This window comes from Aureobasidium melanogenum (assembly GCF_000721775.1).
Source record: "Aureobasidium melanogenum CBS 110374 unplaced genomic scaffold scaffold_27, whole genome shotgun sequence".
Classification (NCBI taxonomy): domain Eukaryota; kingdom Fungi; phylum Ascomycota; class Dothideomycetes; order Dothideales; family Saccotheciaceae; genus Aureobasidium; species Aureobasidium melanogenum.
In genome coordinates, this window is record NW_024470079.1 from 300,348 (window position 1) to 323,358 (window position 23,011).

Here is a 23,011-nt window from a genome sequence, read left to right on the forward strand (position 1 = left end):
ACGCTTCTCACGGCGTATGGAGCGTGTCTCCCGAAACCTGAGATCTCGCTCTGGCCCCATAGCCATTAGCATTTGTGACAATCCAGGCATAGGTGACAGTGCCGAAGTTGGACTCTTCGGACACGAAGTGCCAAAGAGATGCTGCGGATGGATGCAACTTTACCAATCACCATCCACTTATATTGGCTATCAGACAGTGGAAACACTTGAGCAGACCATCTATGCAGCTCGGCGCGCAAGATGTCCCGTCAACTCTCTTACGATTGATCTCTTCACAACTCATACATATGACACCCGAGCAAGACTCGATGCGGCTATGCACAAAGTCCTTGAGTCAAGCCTCACACCTCTCAGCATCTACCTAGGTGGCGGTCGATCACACCGATCGTCATATGATAGCGAGTCGCAATGTTTGGAGCTCGAAAATGCTGACTTCGGAGCTCGTTCCAAAAAGATGACCAACGTGCCTGTGCAAGGATCATACACCTGGCTGAGAACCCAGATTATTACTCGATTCAAGATTGCCAAGAGCTCCGATTTTGTAATTGACCACTTACGGCCGTTCTTCACACCTTACCTCAAACATCTCTTCACACCTCACCTAAAACACCTCGAACTCAGCATGGTGTCTGTCTGGACCAAGCACTTCAATCAAAATTTCTGGAGCGAGCATATCGAAATGATGTCCGAGCTGTCTAGCCTTCAGCACTTCAAGTTGAGCTGCCTCGAATACTCTTTTGAGACGACATGGGATGATGATGATGACGATCAGGAACGATACATCGATCTCCCTGGCCATGGCCGGGTCTTTTGTCCAGGCAATGCGTTCTACCTTACATTTCGCGATGGATGTCGTTCGGTCGAGATCAACGCTGATCATGTGTGTGACAAACTCAAGGATTTAGCATGTTACGCGGCTGCAGCAGAGGCACGTAAGCTGGAAGATATGATCAGCGACCGCCGTGTGTATAATTTCACGGTCGGTCTCATCGATGGAGCTGAGCCTATGATCCTCGACCACCAGTAACGGAGACACCGGCTATCTTGTTACACGAACGTTAGTTGGATTCTGAGAGTCAGGGAGAAGTCAGATATTCGGAATTCACCGTGGTTCATGCTGGAGCCTTGAGGAGAGCAGGAGACTGAGGAAGAGAGAAATCACTTGTACCTATAAGAGCAGTGACAGACAAAAGGAGAGAAAATCAGGCGGACTAAGAGGCAGAGCAAGAACGACTCGATCCACAGATAGAAAACAATCGAGAATGAAATTACAAACACAACACGATGTTTCGATATTCTGTTGGATGACCTCGAACATCCGGAGCTGTCTCCGTGACATCCCGCTGATGTCATTGATATAGCTCGGAACCGCAACTGTCACACCACCTCATCTCTCCAATCACAATCGGTCCCATCTTCTATCATCATTTCTTCACAATAATATCAATACAATAATGGAGCAGCAACAGAGTGTCGTCGAAGATGTCATGGGTATAGCAGATAGAAGGAAAGGCTGTTGGCGCAATCAAGACTGCAACAGCTGTCTCAGAAGCAAGTATAGTTGTGGATGGTGCCCGAGTGTAAGAAGAGATCCGTTTGTCGAAATTCTAAGATCTGATCCCAATTGACACATAACATCCACAGAGTTCCACCTGCGTCCCCTCACCAAAAAACCTCCTCTCACCACTCAACCACCCCGTTTGTCCTCTCGCCTCTGAACGCTACGAACTACGAACCGCAGCACTTGGATGCAAATGCAGTACATACACCTTACTCAGCATTATCATCACGGTATTTTGTACTCTTGGGGCGGTGCTATTTGTGTCGTTAGTGTTGTGGTTGCTTAAGTGGTGGGGAAGGACGATGAGATCGGGTGGTTGGGAGATTGTGGTTGAGGAGGATGGGACGGTGAGGGAAGGGACGTGGAGGAGAGGGAGTTGGTGGCCCAGGTGGATGGTTGCAAGGAGGTGATTAATGGGTTGTTTTGAGGTCAATTAAGTTTGTGATTAATTTGGTGAAGGTCACACTATAATTATTTGTGTGGATGTCCATATAAAGGTGGTCTCATTTTCCCTCGACAATGTCTACAATCTTGCCTTGATCTCTACACCTTGGTCTGCATCTCTCTTTGCCCACTCACGCAGCACAACTCTTTGGATCTTACCACTCGGGCTCTTGGGTACCTCATCGATGAACTTGACGCCTCCAGATAGTCTCTTGTGCTTTGCAACCTTCGTCGCAATCCACTCAACCACATCCTTCTCCTTTACCTTGCCTTTGGCCGTTGCTTTCAATACCACATATGCTCTCGGAAGATCTTCATGGTCTTTGTTCAGAGCGCAAACAGCAGCATCGGCAATATCGTCGTTTTCGAGCAATACTGCTTCGAGTTCAGCCGGAGCAACTTGGAAGCCGTTGACTTTGAAGATTTCTTTGGCGCGGTCGACAATCCAGAACCAGCCTTTTTCATCGTAGATGGCTACGTCGCCAGTCTTCAGGAAGCCTTCGCTGTCGAAGGATGCTTTTGTGGCGCTTTCGTTTCTCCAGTAGCCAAGGTGGGTGATCTGTAACAAGGTTAATAGACATCCTCGTCTAAGAACGGAATTACCTGGCTCTTCTGCACTTACATTGGGACCACGCACAAAGATCTCTCCACGCTGGCCTGGTTTGGTGACTTCATTTCCGCTTTCGTCGATGAGTTTAATCTCCGAGTTGGGGTCAACTTGTCCAACACTTCCGCTTCGGTCATCCATTCCGCCAGGAACGTGCAAACAGCTACATGTAACCTCTGTCATGCCCCAAGTCTGTACGACTTTGAGGTTGAATTTGGTGCTGACTTCGTTCTGTAGTTCCTTACTAAGCGGTGCAGCACCACAGAGAATATTGACCAGAGATGACAGATCGTACTTCTTGGTCTCTGGTCGTTTGGCCAGCATGACAAGAACCGGGGGTGCTGTTTGAATGTGTGTGATCCGATGACGTTGAATGTGTGATAAGAAAGGTTCGAAGTTGAAGGCTCTCATATAGTAGCAGGGTGTCCTTGTGACCGCGGCAGCAGTAATTGACCATAGCTGTCCATAGGCATGGTATCTTTTCTCGGTATCAGCATCATTACTGCAGTACTTTGGTGCGTTGACAACAACTCACAATGGCAAGAATCCTAAAAATCTTTCTGGTGGTTTCTGACCTGCGGGATAGGATTGCGACAGTTCTCTCATGTACAGAGACTGGCAGACGTTGGCAATGATATTCTGATGAGCAACCTTGACACCTTTGGGGAGACCAGTAGTCCTGGAAATTGTCAGTCAACGCTTGACTATCACAATGATGTGTCGAGCATCATGATCTCCACATATTTCTTACCCTGATGAATAATTCAACACAGCTGTATTGGCGGCTGATTCTTTGGCCGACATTCGGTGCCATTGCCAACTCTCTGCTGCCTTCTGTGATGGAAGGAAGGAGCTCCAGTCTTTGATCCCCTTTTGCGGTTTACAGGGTTCATCCAAGAATAGGTATATCTTGTCACGAGGGAATTGAACTTGATCCGCAGCCTTCAGAAGGTTGTCTAATAGACTCGGATCGACCAGGATGAGCTTGGCGCCTGTATTGGTAATCTGGTAGGCAATCTCTTTGACAGTGTAGGCTGGATTGGTACCACTGAACACACGACCAGACCCGGCAACTCCAAGATAAGCGACTGGACAGAATATATGGTTGGTAGAAAACATCATGACCACTTCGTTCTTGGCGATTCGGAGATTGTCGAGTCCCATGCCGAGTCTTTTGATCCAACCTAAGGCTTGTTTAGGCGACAGCGACCTTGTAGTGTCGTCGGCATCAGTCCATATTGGCTGGTCATAGGGTTCCTTTCCTTCTGGATAGACATAGGATAGAATGTCGGTGGCTGGGATATCAATCTGGTAGGGCGACTGCTGAGGCATTGTGACGATGTTGACGGTGTAGATGGAACACGGTCCAACTTGCGACGACTGCCATTTTGTATGCCATTATACAATGAGGGGTACATGTCGTCGATGACCGAGGAAGACGACTGGGTGAAGATCCCCACGCGGGTGACGTCCCCGGACATGCGGCCCGCAAGAGCCGCAGCTAGCCTCGATCGAACACTTGACCGATTTTTCGGGATTGGGGACTTTCCCATCACAGCTTCCATATGCAGCATCATGTCTATTCGGCATTTTGCTACAATGGCTCCTTCCATGTTGAGACGCCATCACGGGTCCGAAAGCGATAGGGCCAAGTGATAGTCGCGTGTCAGACGGGTGAGCGACCAGCTAGCTCATATACTGAACAAGAGCTGAGAAGATCCTCTGTTCTGAGGCAAGTAGTGTTTGGTACTTGAATTCACAACATGTATCAAGATACGACCGCGAAGGCAAAAACTCTTCTCAACGATATCGTTCTTCTCTCTCCCACACATGATCGAAACAGTTAGGCGAACAAGCCATCGTGGTGAAACGCAGCTCCGACAGTAGCGTTGGCCCTATCCGTCTAAATCCGTCTGTTCACTCACCAAAAGAGGTCACCATCATTTTTTTCTCGCCGAAACATGGAATTAGTTTGATACCTAGCATTCCAAACTTGGACATCATCGAACCTGATGCTTTAGGCCTTCTTTCAAAAAGCAAGCACGCGTCGCGTGCCTTGAGGAATTCAAGCTGCAGCTTCCTTCACTTCTCCCTTTCCTATGCCCGCCACTTTGTAGAACAGGGTGGTACTTTGAAGAACAATGACATGTCCTGGATGATATTTTTCTTACTATATTCTCAATAATCTCGATACCTTCCACAAGTGTCGGTATGGAGACAACAACATTAAACAACTCCAAGCAACACTCTTTCACGAATCTACTCATCACGATCTCTCTTCAACTTCTACTCTGGTCCAGTCTATTTACTCTCCCAGTCCAGATCTCTCTTTTCGCCCTTTCCAAGGTTGACAAATCCTTGTTTTTGACAGATGTTATCTGCATCACAGCAGTAAGTCGTCTAAGCATTAGTATGTAGACGTATGAGGCATATACTAACATGATGTATAGGCTGGAACATCACTTCTTGTTATATCTTTACACACTCTCATTACACGTCTCCAGGAGAGCGTATTCAGCAAATGGGCCAAAGTAGGCGCAACATTCTTCAAAGTCATAATTCTCTTCTTGTCATGTACGGCAGTGCTGTTGTGGATCACGACAGTTGGACTGGGAATCATTTTTACTCTTGCAAGACAACCGACATGCCGACCAGCAAACTTTGACACTCCTGACCTATGGAGGAAGGGCCGAATTTGTTATGTTCAAAGGACGGCTTTGGTGGTCAGCATGCTGGCATTGTAGGTGGTTGCTTGTATCATGTGTTTATGCGTGTGACTAACTTGCTTCGGATAGTATCGTTTCCTTCGTCTTATGTTTCACGTATAATGTTTCGCGTGATCCCTTCGCAGCAGGTCTGCTTGGATCAAGGCGAGCAGAAGTCTGCTTGTCGCCATCAGATCTCGAGAGAAGAACTCCACAGATGGTTACCCGGCACTCGACTCTCTCTTTCAAATGCCGTTCAATGCTATCACCAATCATCGCCTCGTCACCTCTACGGATATCGTCACCCCTTCGAGCGACAATCGATGCCAATGATGAGAAGTCGAATGGTCTCGGTATTTCATCACCCCGTCAATCAATCGAGAAGTCGCCTCTGCTGGCAAAGACTCCTAGTCTTTCACGTTCAATTGCCTCGACTAGTAGCGTGGAGAGCGCTGATCAACCTTCAACGGCATATGTACAATCGTCCCGAACATATCATCCCTCGCGCGTTCCCACGGCATATGTTCCTTCGCCTCATGGTACGCATTTGTACTCGCCCAAGCATCTACCAAAGGCAGTCGTGTCTGCCATAGCAGATGAAGCATCAAAGCAGCCAGCAGCAGCTTTGCGCTTACCAAAACGAACCTCTTCAATATCACACCAGACTCCTATTGTACCAAAGCGAGCTCCTCCTGTTGTACCGCAACGCACCCCCTCTGTGTCGCAATACATTCCTATCGAGCTCCAACGGCCTCTTTCTGTATCGCGACGAATCCCTGTTGTACCACAACGAGCTCCCACTTTGCCACAAATAGCACCAACTGCACTCCAGCGACCTCCTGCTGTCGAGATCACGCCCATACAGACGACAAGCCTATACACATCACGGCGGGTATCGTCAACATTCCTCACACCCACCTCCCACATGGGCCCTCCTCTAATAACAAACCCGCCCTCTCCCGAAAGAGAGCTTGACACCTTCCCAAGCTCCCCGCCAGTACACATGCCCTTGACCCGACCTACAAATCTTTACCAATCAAGACGGGCACCAACGCCATACAACCATGCAGCACAAAACACTGGCCCGCTCGCTCCCAGCCCTCTCGCTCCCAGAAGAGTTCCGGTAGCATATACACCTGCGAGTCAATCGCGTGTGCCATCCTCAATGCTGGCGCCTCCGCCTTCGGTCAGACGACTTAATTCTGCTCGTAACAGAGGCCACAGTTTTGCTTCCAACACGAGCAGTGTGTACAGCCGACTTGTAACCGATCCGAAGTGATGTGGAGGAAGAGCACAGTACCATTGAATGATTCAGGGATGTCAGCCATGTCTTTCTTTTTTACTATACACAACACGACAAGTATATATCTCGTGTAGACCCCCACCAAAAACTCTATTTATACTGCAACTTTGTGCTTGTTCAGGATCATTGTGTCGTAGCCTATGGCCCCGAGGACCGTTACCTCCTTTGTCGGACTGTCCGACATCAGTATCGGTCGGAACCATGCCTCTGTGGGGTAAAAGCATCCCCTCCGAACAGAGCTATCCGAAGTATGATAGCGGAATCAGTAAAGTAAAGAGACAAAAAAAGACACTTGGCCACTCATTGTACCATATGCCCGTCGATTAGGACTTATATGTCGACATATGTACTGAACGACAGCTTTGATATACCAATTACCATATTGTGAAATGCTGGCCCTCATCGTCCTGTTCGCTGCTCTTGTGGCGGCAGTATACTACAATGTCGTCGAGCCCCTGTTCCTAGATCCCAAAAGCAAGATCCCTGGACCGAAGTTGTTCGCTCTAACCAAATGGCGTTTGGCCCTGGAGGACTTCAAAGGCACTAGAACGAGAACAATTCATGCGCTACATCAAGAATACGGTCCAATCGTGCGCATCGGTCCCAACGAAGTTCATTGCAACAGCCTCAATGCTCTTCGTACCATCTACGGAGCCGGAAGTGGTTTCGAAAGAACATGGTTCTATCGCATGTTCGATGTGTATGGGAAACAGAACTTGTTTACCTTTGAGTCCGTCAAAGACCACAGTGAACGCAAGAAACTGGTCGCCAACGCGTACTCGAAATCTCTGATGCTCAAAGGGCCTGCAGCTCGAATGGTGCAGGAGAAGGTCACCCAATACTTGTCACTACTCAAGACGCAAGGAGAGCGGCCACAGGAGATCTTCAGCACTCTCCATTACTTCTCCCTCGATGCTATCACTCATTTCCTTTATGGCCCTTCTCATGGTGGCACTTCTGCGCTCAAAGGCAATGCTCAACATCGCGCTCTGCTCAACGATATCGTGGATCCGACCCGCCGCTACTTGAGTTGGTTTGCTGTTCATCTGCCTAGATTGACCAAATGGATGTACTCGCGTGAAGGTCTGCTAGAACGCCTGCTTAGACCAATATTGCCCATGCAGAAACCAACCACCTATACTGGAATTCGCAAGCACGCGCTCGAAGCTTTCCACGGCTTCAAAGATGCAGCAGAGACCAAGTTGGATATCTCAGCCTCAGAATCGAGTATTGTATCACGATTATGGACTTCGCACGAGAGTGTCAAGGGATCAGGTCCCCGCTCTTTGGATTCTCTTGACATCGCATCAGAGTGTGCAGATCACTTACTCGCCGGCATCGACACGACAGCAGACACACTAATGTTCCTGATTTGGGCGTTATCTCAACCGCAAAACTCGCATATTCAGAAACGATTGGTTGAAGAAGTGCGCTCGATACCAGAAAACGGCTTCGAAGATGGCATGCCTAGACTCGATGTCATCGACAAATTGCCATATCTGGATGCCGTGATAAAAGAAACATTGCGCCTTTACGCCCCACTACCGGCCTCAGAGCCTCGCTCGCTACCTACCAACTGCGTTATCGATGGCTATAAGATTCCTGCGCGCACTATAGTCAATATGTCGCCATACTCTCTGCATCGCAATGCTGATGTCTTCGACTCGCCACTGACATTTGACCCCGAGCGATGGCTCGGACCAGCGGATAAAGTGAGCTTGATGAATAGATGGTTCTGGGCTTTCTCAAGCGGTGGCAGGATGTGTATAGGAGTACAGTAAGTGACTCTTCACAACCAAAAAATAATCATCTATACATGCTGACAATGCTATCACAAAATAGCTTGGCCATGGCAGAAATGACGGCTTTGACTGTAGGCATCTATCGCGAGTACACTACATCCATTGCTCCAGGTTTCGAAAACAAGACTCCGGGAATCACTTCTCGATTTGAGGTCTTCTACGATGAGACCTTCCCGGAGATAGCAGTAAGTCAAGCTGATGTTTTTGCGTTTGGAGTTGTGATGATTGAAAATGGCATATAGGAACATACGTGCATGATTCAATTTACGAAGACAGCATCTTGAACACCCAGGATGTCGCAATCTGCATCTAGACAGCTTCGAATGGGCGATTCGAATGATTAGGCTTATCGCTTGCGTCTTCGTGCATAAACACAACACACGGTAAAGTTTGTGGAAATTTGTCTCAATTTTGCTATCCTATATACGATGTGCATAGAATCAGCAATTAGCTTGTATCCATTCATGAACGACACCAGCAATCTGAGGACTGTTTTTCTCGAGATAGCCAAAGTGGCCGTTGCCAGTTATACCCTTATCGGCAAGCTTGATCCATTCAGCGGCAACACCAGCTTGTTGCAGGAAATCAATGACACAGTGCTCATATGTGATGTGAGGGCTAGCACTGCCAGTAAGAGCAATATACTTGACTTTGGCAATTTCGGGAAGCTTATGGATCGTTCCGGTTTGCATGTAGCAGCTGCGTTTGGCAGGTGTGTCTTCTCCGACGAGTTTGTAGGCGAGTTCAGAGGAGTTGTTGATGGCAGGTTCGTAAGAGACTCTGGTGTTTGTCATGCCCCAAGGACGAGCGGACGTGCGGCCAACAGAGGAGGTGGCATTTCCGACGTATGATTGGAAAGGTATGTTTCCAGGCTCCAGATTGATGTTGCCAGCAACCAAGGAAGGGCAATCGTTGGAGAGAAGTAGAGGATGCAAAGCTCCGATTGAGTGAGAGATAAGGAACGATGGACCGATGAGAGAAAGCAATTGACAACCAGAAGCTCTCATGGAGAGTTCTTGGACAGTCATATTGCTAGTCAGTGGGATGAATGTCGACTCGAAAGCGTCGAAGATGGGATCGCCCTTGACTCCTGAGCCAGGCCATTGAGTATGCTGTTGAGATTGCGGATAGGCATCGGTAAGTTCAGGAGCAGTGAATCCCTTCTCACTGATCTCAGCGGTGGAACCAATGCGCATGACATAGTCACTGAGGTCCTCTGCGCTCCCTCTACCAACGCTGGTCTGATCAACGATATAGACTTGGTAGCCATAATCCAGAAAGTGAGATGCGAAGCCCTTACGGTTGTCGGGTGTATTGAGCCATGTCTTTGCAATCAGCCACGAATGCCACAAGGAAAATCTTTGTAAACTCTACTCACCACTCCAGACGTACCACCACCGTGGAAGAGCACAATGGGCTTGCTCTGCTTTACGCCAGTTGCAGGGGTCAACTTCTCCACATAAAGCTGGTCGTACGTGAGATTGCCAGCAGCTCCAGCGACGTAACGCCCTCCAATATAGAAAAAGTCACGAGTATGCAAGGTTTCTCGTGAAGCGCAGCCAGGAGCAATAGCATTGATACCAATGCAGTCAGCCGCAGCGAGAGCAGCGCTCGCAAAAGAGGCGAGACTGAACAAGGTTGAGGAGATCATTTGGTGCGGAAAAAAATACAAGTCGTAATACTTGAAACAAGCCAAGGAGGAGGGATTGTCGGCAGGGTTGCGAGAGTGGTCGCTTTTGTACTCATCACCTTCTTCTCCACTTCAGGATCTGTTCATTGATGTGGTGCAGGGCATGCGCCTCATCTCGCGAAGATCCACCTTGGAGATCATTGCGAGCTCGACCCTGAGATGAGATCAAATTCGGTAGCATCGGGTGGTACCTACGGCATGAAGTACCTGATGTTCAGCGATAGATGTGTTACGAGAGTTTAATCTGTAGTCTTATGTTGCCGTCCACAGTACGTCTTGGCTCCTGAACAATTCAACATGTCCAGCGGTGGAAAGGTTGGAACGTTGGCACACTGCAAGCACCTTCTTTTTTTAGCCGACGCGTGAAGAACGCCAGGCTTGGCAAGACGCCTTCGAGACTCCCTCACATCCTCATCTCTTACCTCCCTTCAAAGCCTATCTATGAATAAGCGCCTTCTCGTTTGGCACACCTTGAGTTGGAATGACCCAAAGATTCAAACATTAAGTTTGTGGTCATCATCCGGGAGACAGACAAAATCGTGAACTTGTGTCAACGCGACGCCATCCTTGTCAATGAACGGGCCATCGTTTGACAGTCTTCGCTTCCAGCCGAAGCCCCATGGGTCGCTCGAAGGCTTTGGCACATGCTCTGGACCACATTAATATTGCGCTATGAGTTTATGTTGACAAGAACTCGCGAGATACTACACCCTCGAAACATCCCATATCAGGCGATGCGTTGCTATTGGAGGATCGGTCTGCCTTGATGGCTGCTATCTTGATCCGGTCGCAAACTCAATGCCCTGATTGCAATCCTACTTTTGAACGAGGATCCATTATACGAAGCTTTTTGGCTTCAGGCAAATGGTAGGATGTCTCCTTCGATGTTTCAAGCGTACAAGCTCGACCCTTCTGCAACAGTCAAGATTGCCCGATCATCTTCGGCGTCGTATGGCTGGAGTCTTCTTATGTTGGCAAGGCATTCCTGTCTCTGGACTTTCCTACATTCTGCTTGAGCATGCTAATGCGTGTTGGACCTGAGCGAAGATGTCACACTCGGCCTTTCTGGGCCAACCTCCAGCGACTCAGGACGACTTCTATATCATCAAGGGCATGTACAGAGCAGCCTACGCTTTCAACAAAGATCCAAGCAATGGTTACCTCTTTGTTCCGAGGAAGCCTGCAGACTACGAGTACAATGACAAGCAGGCCAGCATCATTGTTGGCATGGTAATGGCGATATTCATCATGTTGTCTACCACGGTCTTAAGACTCGTCCTTCGACAGTTCAAGACTGGTGTGAGATGGGGAGCAGACGACTGGATTCTCATAACAGGGGCGGTATGAGACAATGCTCTACTACCTTAACAAGTCACCCAATCACTAACCTACAGCGCAGATCATGGCGGTTTTGTACCCGATACTGCAGATAGCAATGGTCGTGCGTGGAGGAGGTGGAAAACACACATGGGACGTCACCTATTCCGAGTACTATACATTCAACAAGGTGCGAAGCTCTTCTTGCCCAACACCATGACATTCTGCTGAGCCACTTTGACGCAGCTTGCAATCGTCTGCAAGATCCTCTTTTTCACGACCGTCGGCATCATCAAGATATCTATCTGTCTCTTCCTCCGCCGCATATCCGAAGCCACATCAAAGTATCCTCGCATCGCCAACGACGTCTTCCTTTTCCTGCTCGCAAGCTACACTTTACTCGCACTATTCTGGTCATGCTTTCAGTGTTCGCCTGCTCCAGCCATGTGGGACAAGATGTACTCTGGCAAACTTGCGCAACCCGCGAAGTGTTGGTCGACACTGGTGGTTGCGAATACACTAAGTGTCATCCACGTTATCATGGACTTTGTCTTGCTGCTTACGCCGATCATCGTGCTCTGGAAAGTGAAGTTGAACAAGAAAACAAAGATCAGATTGTTCATTGTCTTCTCGATGGGCTCGCTATCCTGTGTAGCCAGTGTGTTTCGAGAGCTTGCACAAAAGAGTATAAGCAAGGACATTACCTGTAAGTTTTGTCTACCCCTGCTCGAGAATCCAAGTAAACTGACTCTCTATAGATGGCTACACAAGTCTGCTGGCATGGACCGTAGTCGACTTGACGCTCGCAGTAGTCGTAGCATCACTACCCGTGATTAGTGTACTGATCCCCAAGGCTTGGGACGACATTACACACTCATCGCGCGTCCGTAGAACTACGCAGAAACAACCAACATCCAAAGGCACACAGGGTCAGTCTGTCGTTGGAAGAGCACGGCGCAACACCATTGACTCGGAAGAAGATGGGATCTTACGCGAGGATCGGATCGAGCTGTCTTATGCTCGCAACTCGAAGCAGATATACTCGCGAGAGGCGTCGCATATCTCCTTATACGAAGATCCTTGCACGAAGCATGCATCTCGAACAATGCCCGAATAAAACAAACAGATCTCTAAAAGAATGGTTCGTTGTGTATCTATTATATGTATGTACCTTTACAAAGACATTTGTTCCTGTAAGTAAATAGATCATCATCCTTCTAACTGTCTAGAACTTGATCCATCCATTCTCCCTACTGACCAACGACTTCAACACTCCCTGTGCATCTCTATACCAAAGAATGCCCACCTTTGCATGACCCCAGAATCCATCAACGCCAAACAGCTTGGTGTTGATCTGGAAGCCCCATCCAGTGGCTTGCTGATAGTAAATCCTATCCCACACACTCTGCGTCTTGATCTGCTGGGTTCCCCAAACAATACCAACAATGTTGATGGTAGAGCCATCGACGGGTGCAATGGCAGGGGTTCTTGCAGAAGAAGGGATGGATGAGGAAGTGATAGTGTAGGATCCTGTTTGCTCTGCGCAGGAAAAGATGTAGGTATTGTTGGAGGCGTCGGCGTAGAGGATTGAGATTGTTTTGACGACACCATACCAAGGATCTGAGACGGAAAGTGCAGAAGCCAGGGTATAAGTATTAACCACCAGATTGCCGTTTTGTATAAAGGCGGTTTGGGCAGCGGTGGTGACATCCTTATCTGCAAAGTAGGCGCCAAGGATGCTTATACCGGACGAAGCGGCTGCAGTGGATGTAGCTGCTTTAGACGGGGCAGATGTCGTAGAGGAAGAGGTCTGCACGGACGACGCGGCAGAAGTTTTGCTGCTGGACGTCAACGAGCTAATCGGTGCACTCGTAGTCCTTGAAGATGTGTAAGTCGATGAAGTCGTAACAATTGCAGATGAAGACGACAAGACAGAAGACGGCACAGCCATCGTTACAGAGGAGGAAGAAGAAGACAGCACAGCTGTCGTAGAAGAGGGAGAAGCAGAAGAAGACGATGCGGAACTCACCTCAGGGTAAGAGTTGTACATGGAACCAAGATCGCTCATGCCGCTGCCATCAGAGTTCATCAAAGCACCAGTGGTATCCATGAAGTAGGCGTAACGCTGAACGTAATCGGTCGAGTCCATCCACTCAATCACTTCCTCGAGGAAAGATGTGAGTTCAGCCTGAGTGTAGCTTACACTGTTGTCAAGACCGAACTCGGTGATCCAGACGGGGCGACCACCAGACATGGCATGGGCGGCTTCGACCTGCTGCTTGAAGTAGTTGGCGCCAGCATACTTGTTCGAGTACCAGTGGATGTTGATGAAGTCGATGTGGCAGCCTGTGCAGTTGCCCATGAAGTTGGAAAGCCAGGTAAGACCCATGGGCGAACCACCGTTGGTAACAGCGGGAGAACCGAGAAGGGCCTTGCCTGCAAAAGGCTCCATGTACTGCTTCCAGGCCTTGACAGCGGACTGCATCTCGATACAAGAAGAACCAGCACCAGCGAGACAGAGATCAGGCTCGTTGAAACCGAGGAGATGGGTGCTGCCAGCGTTGATAGCAGCTTGTGCATTGGCGGTCCAGCTTGAAGTAAGGTCGGAAGCGTTACTCCAAAGCATGGGAACATACTCAAGTGCAGGGTTGAAGCCGCTGCCGGCTGCCTGGTACCAGTTGTATGCCCAAGAGACTTGAGAGTTCTGGCCAGACAAGGAGAAAGGCATGGTGTAGGCGGCATTGTTGTAGGAAAGACCACGCTTGCCAGTGTTCTTGACAGGGGTGGCAGTAGAGCGTTCTTCGATAGCGCGTTCTTCAATGGCTAAAACAAGATTAGACTTTTAAGAGTTTGAACATGGAAGAGAATAAGGCATACCACGACCAGCTACATCTTGTAGCAAGAAGGCAGATGCCAGAATAGTAGAAATTGCAAACTTCATGATTAAGAATTAAAATAAGGATGATGTGATGATGATCAGAAAACGATTGACGATAACAGCTACGCACCAGGCGAAGTGTTGGTATGGATTGTTAGCGAATGGACAACCTGAAGAAACAAAAATGCACCGGTAGGAGGCTTCATGTTTATATACCAACCACAACAGATAAAGTAAAAGGAAATGATACGAGACATGTTCAGTGTCCAGGAGCTTCTCGCCGGCAGACGTTTGCATTCAGCTGGATCAAAGCAGCCCAGTACCGTTTTTCGCCTCATACAAGATTGGAGATCCAGGGTCGTATTGTTGTCCAGATGGCAATTGACCAGTAAAAATCTCCATTTGAGCGCGGCCGTTGTAGGCGTTGCTCTTAACCGTTGTGTATCGAAACGGCCATATCAAAAGTCCACGCAAGTAAGCGCGGGCAAATTGGAACGGTTAGCTCTTGGCAAGATAAAAGCGCCGGCTGTTGAATGTCTATACCAGCCCGGCAGCCAAACACGTGCAGGGCTTGCATGTGAAGTCCACCAATGCCCTATCTTGACTTCCTGGAGTGGGAAAGTTTACCTATAACAAAACGTTATGACTCGTCACAGTATCTTGTTCTGGATGACAAGTTGTGGAGCAGTCGTTGGGATCCCCTAAGCATTCGTAGGTCCTGCGGTGATCTGGCGACATAGCTGGTAGGAAAATTACGATCAATCGTCGAGGGCATGTTGCGACCCTGATTGATGGGACGCATTTGGCTTAGAAGTCGCTCCACCATGAGATTGAGAAAATTGGAAGCAAGAGATACGGATCAAAGCAATAGACAAGAAAAGGTTGAGGAATGGATATGAAAATAACAAGCAACGATGTTGTACCTACGCCAATAACCCATTGATAACGCCATTTTTCTGCTAGAGATGAGATGCAAGTCGTAAAGCGTCAGACAGAGATATTCATGACGAGTCTTGCTGAGGTCGGCGAGTAGGCTCAGGGATGACAGGTGGACTTGTCAAAGGGGATATGACGGCAGGACTGTGAGGTGTAGGTGGTTGATGATGAGTAGGCGATGAATCAGGATGTGCAAGTTGACGCTCTAGAATGCTAGGTCAGTACTTGATCGGGGAGGTCTTGACATAGCAAGAAAACTACGACTTACCGAGTTCACGGATGCGAGCCTTGAGCATCTGATTCTCGCGGGTCAACATCTGGGTCTCGGCCTGGTAGAAAGCACTTTCGTCACGGTTTGCGCCGAGCAGCCAATCTTCACGTTGAGGGTCGTATGGAGAAGCAACGGGACGAAGAGCGGGAGATCTGCTACTGCTTCGGGGAGCGCTGGTGACAGAGACGGCCTGAGATGAATGTCGCGATAAGGATACTGGACGTTGGGGCAGTGGTTGCTGCCTGCTCGAGCTCGATAGTGTGCGTGGCCTGGTGTCGGAGTCGTTTGCATTTGCAGAAGCAGTATTGGGATGATCTGCGTGCAGCTCATCGATTTGGTCTTGCTGCTGGCGGATCATGTGCAGCAGTCTATTGACTTGATGTTCTTGCTCGTTCTCCAGCTCTTGATGTATCTGGCCCAAGCTGGGGGCACGATGATGGTGGCTCGGATCTTGCATCTCTCCAGGACCAGGCATTTGGGCATCATTCAAATGCAAATTTGTCATGAGACTGGACCGTCTGCGTTGGGTGGCGCTGGCGCGTGGAGAGTTGGAGTTGCGCATGCCGGCATTGATGGCTGCAGCGGCTTGCAGCGACGACAGCGAGGGTGAGTGCGGTGATGGGTGGTTCTCGGTAGTGGCTGTTGTCATATTGTCTGATGTGTGTCTTAGGGTTGGTGATGGAGGGAGTGAATTCAGGTCTGGAGGCATTGTTGCATGTTTTGTACAGTCAATCAAAGTGCTGCTGATGATTGACCGCTTGCTTGGTGCCAATTGCCAACCTGTGCCCCGCTACGTCGGCTCACCAGATGTCAAGACAAAGTCACTCCACCAACCTACTGTGCATGCATCCTGTGACTACCAAGTCGACTGATGCCCGTTGAATTCATTCTCTAGCCACATGTATAAGCCGCTCGTTATACGTGTATTGTTTCGTTAGAACATGTCCAGCCTGTGTCATCTGCCTCCTCCGATTGTCAGGCTCACAAAGCCTCGGACAAAGCTTCGGACTTTTGCGGGCCTCGTCAGTCTCCTGTCAGGGCTATTGTTTTGAAGACCTACCATGTTGACGACTGAAGCCTCCATCTCCTCCAGCGGCCTTGGTTCCGACTGCTCATGAGACATTTGCCTGTGTCTTCAACCAGATTTGTTTGTCCAAAAGGGTCTGACGCTGACGCCTCTCCCGATCTGAGCTCGTGCATCTTCTACTAGCACCTGTCGCCAACGACAACCGACCCTGTCCTGGAGTGCTCGCCCGCAATCGCGCCGTCTGATTGCTACTCTTTGACCAACTCGACAAGCCTCAAGAATCCTTCGCTTGTCCATCTCGCTCTGCCATCTCGTAAAGTAATCCACTAGACCCTTCCCATGTGATTTTGCTCGTCTGTAAACACCATCTTTGACAGCAAGGTTGGAGCCAGACTCATGTAGCTGGCCATGTCTACAAACGCTTCTCTGCATGCGACCATGCTTTGACCCTCTTTTGAGCAGCCCACTTTCCGCCTTTCCCCCCAAGTGCCCATCTTTGGTACGCTCCCGATAACCTACAACCTCGACTCTTTTCTACAGTCCATGCTCACTAAGTTGCTCGAATCGTACGCGGGAGATCTGGCGCGCCTTCCGTTCCATGCTATTGACCCGCCCCGGCGCTGGCGTCTGGGCGTTGGGTTCCGGTCATGCAATTTACCTTCGTTTCAGCATGCCCGATTGCCCCTCGTCCACGCTTTGTCCCCTTCCTTCCAGCCTTCAGCCGAGTTTCATCTCGAATCCACTGCCCCGGCGTTGGTTCCATCATCCCAACTGCAAACATCCATCGCCCGTCACAGTTCTACGTACAGATTCAGAATTCACATCCTCTTTCGTGCTTCAATGCGTTTCCGATGACTCCTTGTTTGCATGCTTCGGGCAAACCTCGACTCGATATTTATTGCTTGCTTGCACGCCACATACAGCACCATCTCCTAATGAGTCCAACTAAATCCGCTTGCGTGTGCGGTCCGCATGGTCCGCCTCCACTGTCTCGTTTGCTTCAGATAGAACTCTGGGCCGACTAAGCCCTCCATGTCCCAATACAACATGGTTAATCTAATTGCCTAGTCCCTTCATTTTCTTTCTTTCTATCCCACGCTCTCCCTCGTCATACCCAAATGCCGCAAATACGGCTCTTCTGCTTCTTTTCTTAGCCATTCGCCGATCCTTCTTTTTTCCTTCCATTGTTCTTCCTCGATCTTGTCCACCTCGAATCATAATTCTCGAGTCTTTGGATGTGTTGAATGCTCAATGGCCGTCGATCAGAATGACGCTTTTGACGCCATCAACAAGAGCAAGTTCAAGGATTTGCCTCCAATCCAGACCACCTTCAAAGACAAACCTCTGCCGGCTATAAAAGAGCCTCTTCAGGATAGTGGACGAAACACTCCAAATTCGAACCGAACAGGACGTACATACCGACGACTGAACCCAAAGTCTAGTTTGTTCAATTTGTTCAGTAGACCGAGAGTTGAGAAGCAAAGAGGATTCAACGAGTCTGGATATGCTGTTACTCCCATTATTGAGCCTGGAAGAGCTACACCGAGTCCGGACCCGATCGTGCGTGTGCCCCAGAATACCTCCAACAATGGGTTCCAAGCGCCACATCCTCGACCCAGCACTTCATTGTCAATTCACGACGATCGTCGAAACTTAGCCCGAAGCCGTACGACGACTTCTTCTGACGAAGTCAGAGAGGAGGAAGATGCTCCAATCTTGCCATCGCTATTTGACATATATTCAGACTCGAGCAAGGTTACCATCGCACAGGCCATTGATGAATCTGGTCAATCCCGTCTTACCAGGCCTCGAAAGTCGAACGCATCGCATATCATACCAGCACACATCCACGAAGAGAGAAGAGGTAGCGTCGACAGCATCAAAACCGAGCACAAAGCACAAAGTAGAAGCGGCAGGAACTCGCTCAGTCAGGGTCCGTTCCAAAGAAAGATCTTCGCGCTTTCCAACGATGGCATCATCCTCCAATATCCCGAGAAGGGCGGTGGTGAAAGACTGCCGGAAAGAGCTCTTCATCTAGGTCCGGAGTCGGTCGCTTTCGCCTGTGATCTGGTTCCTGGAAGACCTTATGTTCTACAAGTCGATCAAAGACCAACTGCCATTTCGGACCTTTACACGGGTCCGTCTCAAACATCACTGCTTACGAAGATTGGACTAAAAGACAACCTACCACGTGTGGGTGACCACAGTATACTGATAATCCTGGACACGGCCGAAGAACTCACTTCTTGGATGACTGCGGTCAGGAAGCAGATTCAGCTTCTAGGTGCTGTCATGGGTGATGGAATCAAGCCAGAAGGACTTGAGAAACTGAGAACCACGGCTCCTAAGCTACGTGTCAAACAACGCACATCAATCAACCAACAAGACCTGCCGTCCTTTACAAACTTCTCATTTCCAACTAGCAGCCCTGAAATGGCAAGCATCAGCAGACCAAGACGTGACTCGAGTGCTGCGGTCACGACGACCACTCAGCCTGAAGTAGCTGAACTACACTCATACACAAGGAGGAACTCGAACGCCGCGATCTCTCGTAAGCCTCTGCCAGACCGCGACAACGTTGACCGACTCAGGAAGATGGCTTCCTTTGACACCAACGACTCCCCTCTCTCCGTCACTACTCACGACTCAGCTGTCAGCTTTGGCATGAGTGCTGGGAAGCGTATGATGCGTGACAAGAACGCATCGCAAAAGTCCTCAATAGGATCTTTGCATGATGAATTCAATACCGATAGTCCAGTTCTCCCAAGGTCGGCAACGACTGGTCAACTTCAGCGGCCAAAGCCCAGCCCTATCATCGGAAGACCTCGTCCAGACTCCTTCGTTGCAGATCTTCCTTTACTTTGGCCGGCGCGCAAACCTTCTGAGGGAGCCATATCATCGACAAATGAGCAAACGCCCTCACCTCCAATGAAACGTTTACCACTAAAGATCAATCCTCACTCCGACAGCATGTCTCTACCCAGACAAAGACCTTCACACTCACCACAGAAGCCGGCTCCCCCGCCTACGAGAGCTTTACCAGCGCTACCAACAATGCCTTCTAGGCCAGTTGAGAACTTCTCTCGCAAGCCTCAGCGCACACCTTCAATTAAGCTGTCGCTTTTCCCTAGTGCTGACCTTTTGGTTGATCCAATATCTGTCGCTTCGCCTGCCAAATTACTTCCACCATCTCCTGCCATGACGCTTCCGCCATCACCAGCTGATGATATGAAAATATCTCAAGATCGGCCTCTTCGTCGACCAGCTAGTATTCAAATCCGCGCCAATCACGCTCCATTCCTTTCTTCAGTGCGCCCGAAGACTGCTGGTAACCGTCCTCAGCTCTCAAAAGCCGGGTCCGTACCATGTCTCCGGGAGATCAGTAGTCTGCCCAGAGCCCCAATGGTTGAAAAACCATCTTCATCACCGCTACCACCACTTGATCTGGGCATGCCAATTGTTGGTCTAGCACCACCCGCACCGCCTCCATTACTTCCACTTCCAAAACTGCCGCCTGGTGCGAGGGCATTAGCAGTCTGATACTACTCTTCCATTCTTGTCAAACACAAATAACGACTATAGGATTTGGGTAATGTCTGTTTCTGCACAATAAACATTATTTCTTGGCGCTGAAGAATTGCTGGCATTTCTTATCAAAGCATATTTTTATGAAGGGTTATGAATTGAAGGGTCAACAAAATCTGTTCTTACTGCTGTTTCTTCTTTTTGTCATTCTTGACCGAGATCTAGCGTCTGTAGATAGTCCTTACAGACATATGATTCTTTCTCAGCAATAACACATATCCAATTACTATCGGTAGTCGAATAGATCAGACCACCACGTGACTTGAGTCAGAGTTGCCGACAGCCCAGACCCTGGCTCTCGCTCGGTTGAATCGGCCGAAGAAACCCTCAGGCTTCCTTCCTCGAAACCGTCCAATGAACTGAATTTGATTGCCACTACCATTCGTAATTTGCTCCTGTGATTACTGTTTTCCATCTTTGCATACATTTTTCCATGCTAAACATCATCACTCCACAATTCCCGAATATCGATTGAACTAGTCGAAATCATGAGTACAGAGACACAAACGCGTCAAAAGACTACCACTGGCATCCGGAAAAAGCCGTTCGCTGTGCCTCCGGTCAAGGTAGCATGTCTATCATGGTGTGTATGAATCATTGGTACTGGTGTGATATTGCTTGCTGATGGTCCGTCACAAGTCGCTCCTCACGTATTCGCTGTGATGGGAAAGAGCCATGTTCGGGCGTAAGTGCAAATACTCTGTTTCTGACTCAATTGACTCAATTGACATCGTGATCTAACTTTTGCAAAGTGCAATCATCGAGGCAAAGAATGTGTATATGTTCAGAGTCGGCGAGGCGGTGCCCGAGTGGCGCGTAGTAAGAAGCAGGAACATGAGAAAGCTGATTTCGTAAAGATTGCACAAGAGTGTAAGTTCATTGAAGCTTCAGTTGTGTCGTGCTGACCATTGACTAACAAAATACTCAGGTTTCGATGAATCAGTACCGACGATGATCAAGCCCGGTGCTGGATTAACACAATTGGATCTGAATCTTGATAATACGGATACTTTGTTTGACAGCATATTCACGGCAGCGCCGATACCTCAGACCATTGAACTGGATAATGCCATACCACGACGAACTGGCTCGGTGCGGAGGTATCAAACAGATAGCGACATGTAAGTATGTTCTCTCTGGATACTCGCATATCAAGCTTATGAATTGTGCGTAGACTGGATGCTTATTATATTTGGATGCATCCATATTTTCCAATTCTTCCACCATCAAAAACTTCTCAACCTCAGGACAATCCGCAACTCTGGTTCCCAGGATCTTCAGAATCGGTATTTGCATCTCTTTCGCCAGCTGCCCTTGCTATCTCGGCGATCCTGGCTCTAATCCCACATCCGGAAGAATATGCACCTTTTGAGGAAGAAAGCATCAAAGCACGCAGAGAAGCCGCTCATTCGTTTGCCAAACGCACATTAGAGAGCATAGAAAGCGACTCTGAGATACCCAATTCCTCAATCTCACCAGCACAAGCACTTTTGGATGAAAAAGTGTATTACTCACGGCCTGCTTTCCATCCAAGAGTGCCGATTGAGGCGGAAAGTGTGATTGCGTTGAGTATACTGAGTGTGTATGAATATGCTCAGCGTGGCAATATCACGAAGATGAGGGATCGAGCTGGTCAGGCGATGATGATGGCAATGAATCTTTCACTGCATGATCGTGGCACTGAGCTTGATGCTTTTGCCGAAGCAAGGAGTAGGATTTGGTGGATGAGCGTGAGTCTTCCTTCAAATTTTGATTCGTTCCCAAAATGCTGAATTTTTGTTGCAGTATATCTGTGCTTGCCAGGCTTCAATCGTCAGCTCTGCGCCACCGGCAATACCGCTGTTTGACCCTCGCTTCACCACCACTTTCCCGCAGTCGCCAGATCCAGAAGCATGGCCTTTCTTTATCAAATCACAGCAGACCATCCTTCTCGCAACACAATTTGTTTCCGCAGTGGGTCGTGCTGTAGATGGTCGAGAAGACTGGACAGAGATCTCCACCCGCATGCAAGAACTGCACAACACGATTGAACCTTTGATTGCTCAATCGCATAATTGGACAGATGTCAAACCGGATATCCATAACCCGGAAGCTATCGTTGCATACTCGTTAAAGCAAATGTCCAAGATCAAATTAAACAGGTGAGAAACCACAGTCTATACATACGAGAACACGACAGCATGCTAACAGCCCAACAGCGCAAGAATAAAATTGCACCGCCAGAGCGCCTTCTTCGACATCCCTGTTTTCTCTGAAAAGCACTGCGACCTCAAAAAATCCGAACCCTTGCCACCTCCTGCCACCACCACTTCCGACCCACTCGACCAAATCCCCCTAACCTCATCTCCAAACTCGTGCGGTTGCTCTTCCACCTCTCTACCTACACAAGTCCCTGGCCTCACCAACTCGGTCTCACCTCCCAACTCCACTTCCTCGGCCTCAAGTGCAGAATACATGCACCCCTTCCCCTTCAGCAACCACTTCTCCTCGCGACTATGTTTGAACTCCGCCCTGGCTATTGCTTCCGCCTTTGAAACCATGCCATTGCCAGCGTCCTCGTCGCCACTTGCTCCTCGCACAATGCCCAGTTTTGCTTGTTGTGCCATGCAATCCGCATACGCGTTGTTAATGGTCTATCACCGTACTTGGGTGCTTGCACAGCAGAACACAGATGCAGAGGCACAGAGTAAAGCAGCACAACTATTGGGAAGGTGTGAAGAAGGACTCAGAAGAGTTTTACAAGCGTTGGATAACTATGCTATCGCGTTTGAGGCGTTAGGTGGGATGAGGGATCAGATTCAAGCTGCCGTCGATTGTTTGAGTTTGGCTGATTAGAAGAAATTTGGTTCGATTCTTCTTGAAGTGATAGTTTTAAGGCGTTTGTT

At 49.0% G+C, this 23,011-nt stretch overlaps 11 protein-coding genes across 11 annotated transcripts; 7 read left to right on the forward strand and 4 right to left on the reverse strand.

The window, feature by feature from the left end:
- Nucleotides 1–316: 316 nt before the first annotated feature.
- M437DRAFT_57852 (uncharacterized protein) lies at nucleotides 317–1,027 on the forward strand (the record flags this gene model as incomplete). Its single annotated transcript, XM_041023286.1, has 1 exon — nucleotides 317–1,027. One exon carries the CDS (start codon nucleotides 317–319, stop codon nucleotides 1,025–1,027), a length of 711 nt encoding a protein of 236 aa, XP_040876122.1.
- A 427-nt stretch (nucleotides 1,028–1,454) lies between these two features.
- Nucleotides 1,455–1,971, forward strand: M437DRAFT_57886 (uncharacterized protein; the record flags this gene model as incomplete). Its single annotated transcript, XM_041023294.1, has 2 exons — nucleotides 1,455–1,580; nucleotides 1,645–1,971. 2 exons carry the CDS (start codon nucleotides 1,455–1,457, stop codon nucleotides 1,969–1,971), a joined length of 453 nt encoding a protein of 150 aa, XP_040876123.1.
- Nucleotides 1,972–2,084: 113 nt separating this feature from the next.
- M437DRAFT_57990 (4-coumarate-CoA ligase) lies at nucleotides 2,085–3,944 on the reverse strand (the record flags this gene model as incomplete). The annotated part of the gene is made up of 4 exons (XM_041023315.1): nucleotides 2,085–2,564; nucleotides 2,628–3,090; nucleotides 3,148–3,291; nucleotides 3,364–3,944. The coding sequence occupies 4 exons, from the start codon at nucleotides 3,942–3,944 to the stop codon at nucleotides 2,085–2,087; spliced, it is 1,668 nt and encodes a 555-aa protein (XP_040876124.1).
- A 1,632-nt stretch (nucleotides 3,945–5,576) lies between these two features.
- M437DRAFT_88045 (uncharacterized protein) lies at nucleotides 5,577–6,596 on the forward strand (the record flags this gene model as incomplete). The annotated part of the gene is made up of 1 exon (XM_041028755.1): nucleotides 5,577–6,596. The coding sequence occupies one exon, from the start codon at nucleotides 5,577–5,579 to the stop codon at nucleotides 6,594–6,596; it is 1,020 nt and encodes a 339-aa protein (XP_040876125.1).
- A 413-nt stretch (nucleotides 6,597–7,009) lies between these two features.
- On the forward strand, nucleotides 7,010–8,706 carry M437DRAFT_58003 (putative P450 monooxygenase; the record flags this gene model as incomplete). The annotated part of the gene is made up of 3 exons (XM_041023318.1): nucleotides 7,010–8,397; nucleotides 8,463–8,607; nucleotides 8,665–8,706. The coding sequence occupies 3 exons, from the start codon at nucleotides 7,010–7,012 to the stop codon at nucleotides 8,704–8,706; spliced, it is 1,575 nt and encodes a 524-aa protein (XP_040876126.1).
- A 156-nt stretch (nucleotides 8,707–8,862) lies between these two features.
- Nucleotides 8,863–10,073, reverse strand: M437DRAFT_57871 (alpha/beta-hydrolase; the record flags this gene model as incomplete). Its single annotated transcript, XM_041023293.1, has 2 exons — nucleotides 8,863–9,747; nucleotides 9,801–10,073. The coding sequence occupies 2 exons, from the start codon at nucleotides 10,071–10,073 to the stop codon at nucleotides 8,863–8,865; spliced, it is 1,158 nt and encodes a 385-aa protein (XP_040876127.1).
- Nucleotides 10,074–11,159: 1,086 nt separating this feature from the next.
- Nucleotides 11,160–12,546, forward strand: M437DRAFT_57774 (uncharacterized protein; the record flags this gene model as incomplete). Its single annotated transcript, XM_041023276.1, has 4 exons — nucleotides 11,160–11,453; nucleotides 11,512–11,619; nucleotides 11,676–12,135; nucleotides 12,188–12,546. The coding sequence occupies 4 exons, from the start codon at nucleotides 11,160–11,162 to the stop codon at nucleotides 12,544–12,546; spliced, it is 1,221 nt and encodes a 406-aa protein (XP_040876128.1).
- Nucleotides 12,547–13,464: 918 nt separating this feature from the next.
- On the reverse strand, nucleotides 13,465–14,214 carry M437DRAFT_33973 (uncharacterized protein; the record flags this gene model as incomplete). The annotated part of the gene is made up of 1 exon (XM_041019264.1): nucleotides 13,465–14,214. A coding segment is annotated over one exon (750 nt), but the record flags the coding sequence as incomplete, so codon positions are not given.
- Nucleotides 14,215–15,308: 1,094 nt separating this feature from the next.
- Nucleotides 15,309–16,223, reverse strand: M437DRAFT_69459 (uncharacterized protein; the record flags this gene model as incomplete). The annotated part of the gene is made up of 2 exons (XM_041025284.1): nucleotides 15,309–15,448; nucleotides 15,512–16,223. 2 exons carry the CDS (start codon nucleotides 16,221–16,223, stop codon nucleotides 15,309–15,311), a joined length of 852 nt encoding a protein of 283 aa, XP_040876130.1.
- A 1,569-nt stretch (nucleotides 16,224–17,792) lies between these two features.
- On the forward strand, nucleotides 17,793–20,081 carry M437DRAFT_57935 (uncharacterized protein; the record flags this gene model as incomplete). The annotated part of the gene is made up of 1 exon (XM_041023303.1): nucleotides 17,793–20,081. One exon carries the CDS (start codon nucleotides 17,793–17,795, stop codon nucleotides 20,079–20,081), a length of 2,289 nt encoding a protein of 762 aa, XP_040876131.1.
- A 533-nt stretch (nucleotides 20,082–20,614) lies between these two features.
- On the forward strand, nucleotides 20,615–22,961 carry M437DRAFT_57903 (uncharacterized protein; the record flags this gene model as incomplete). The annotated part of the gene is made up of 7 exons (XM_041023297.1): nucleotides 20,615–20,709; nucleotides 20,766–20,811; nucleotides 20,879–20,996; nucleotides 21,055–21,247; nucleotides 21,301–21,856; nucleotides 21,912–22,267; nucleotides 22,325–22,961. The coding sequence occupies 7 exons, from the start codon at nucleotides 20,615–20,617 to the stop codon at nucleotides 22,959–22,961; spliced, it is 2,001 nt and encodes a 666-aa protein (XP_040876132.1).
- Between the last annotated feature and the right edge of the window lie 50 nt (nucleotides 22,962–23,011).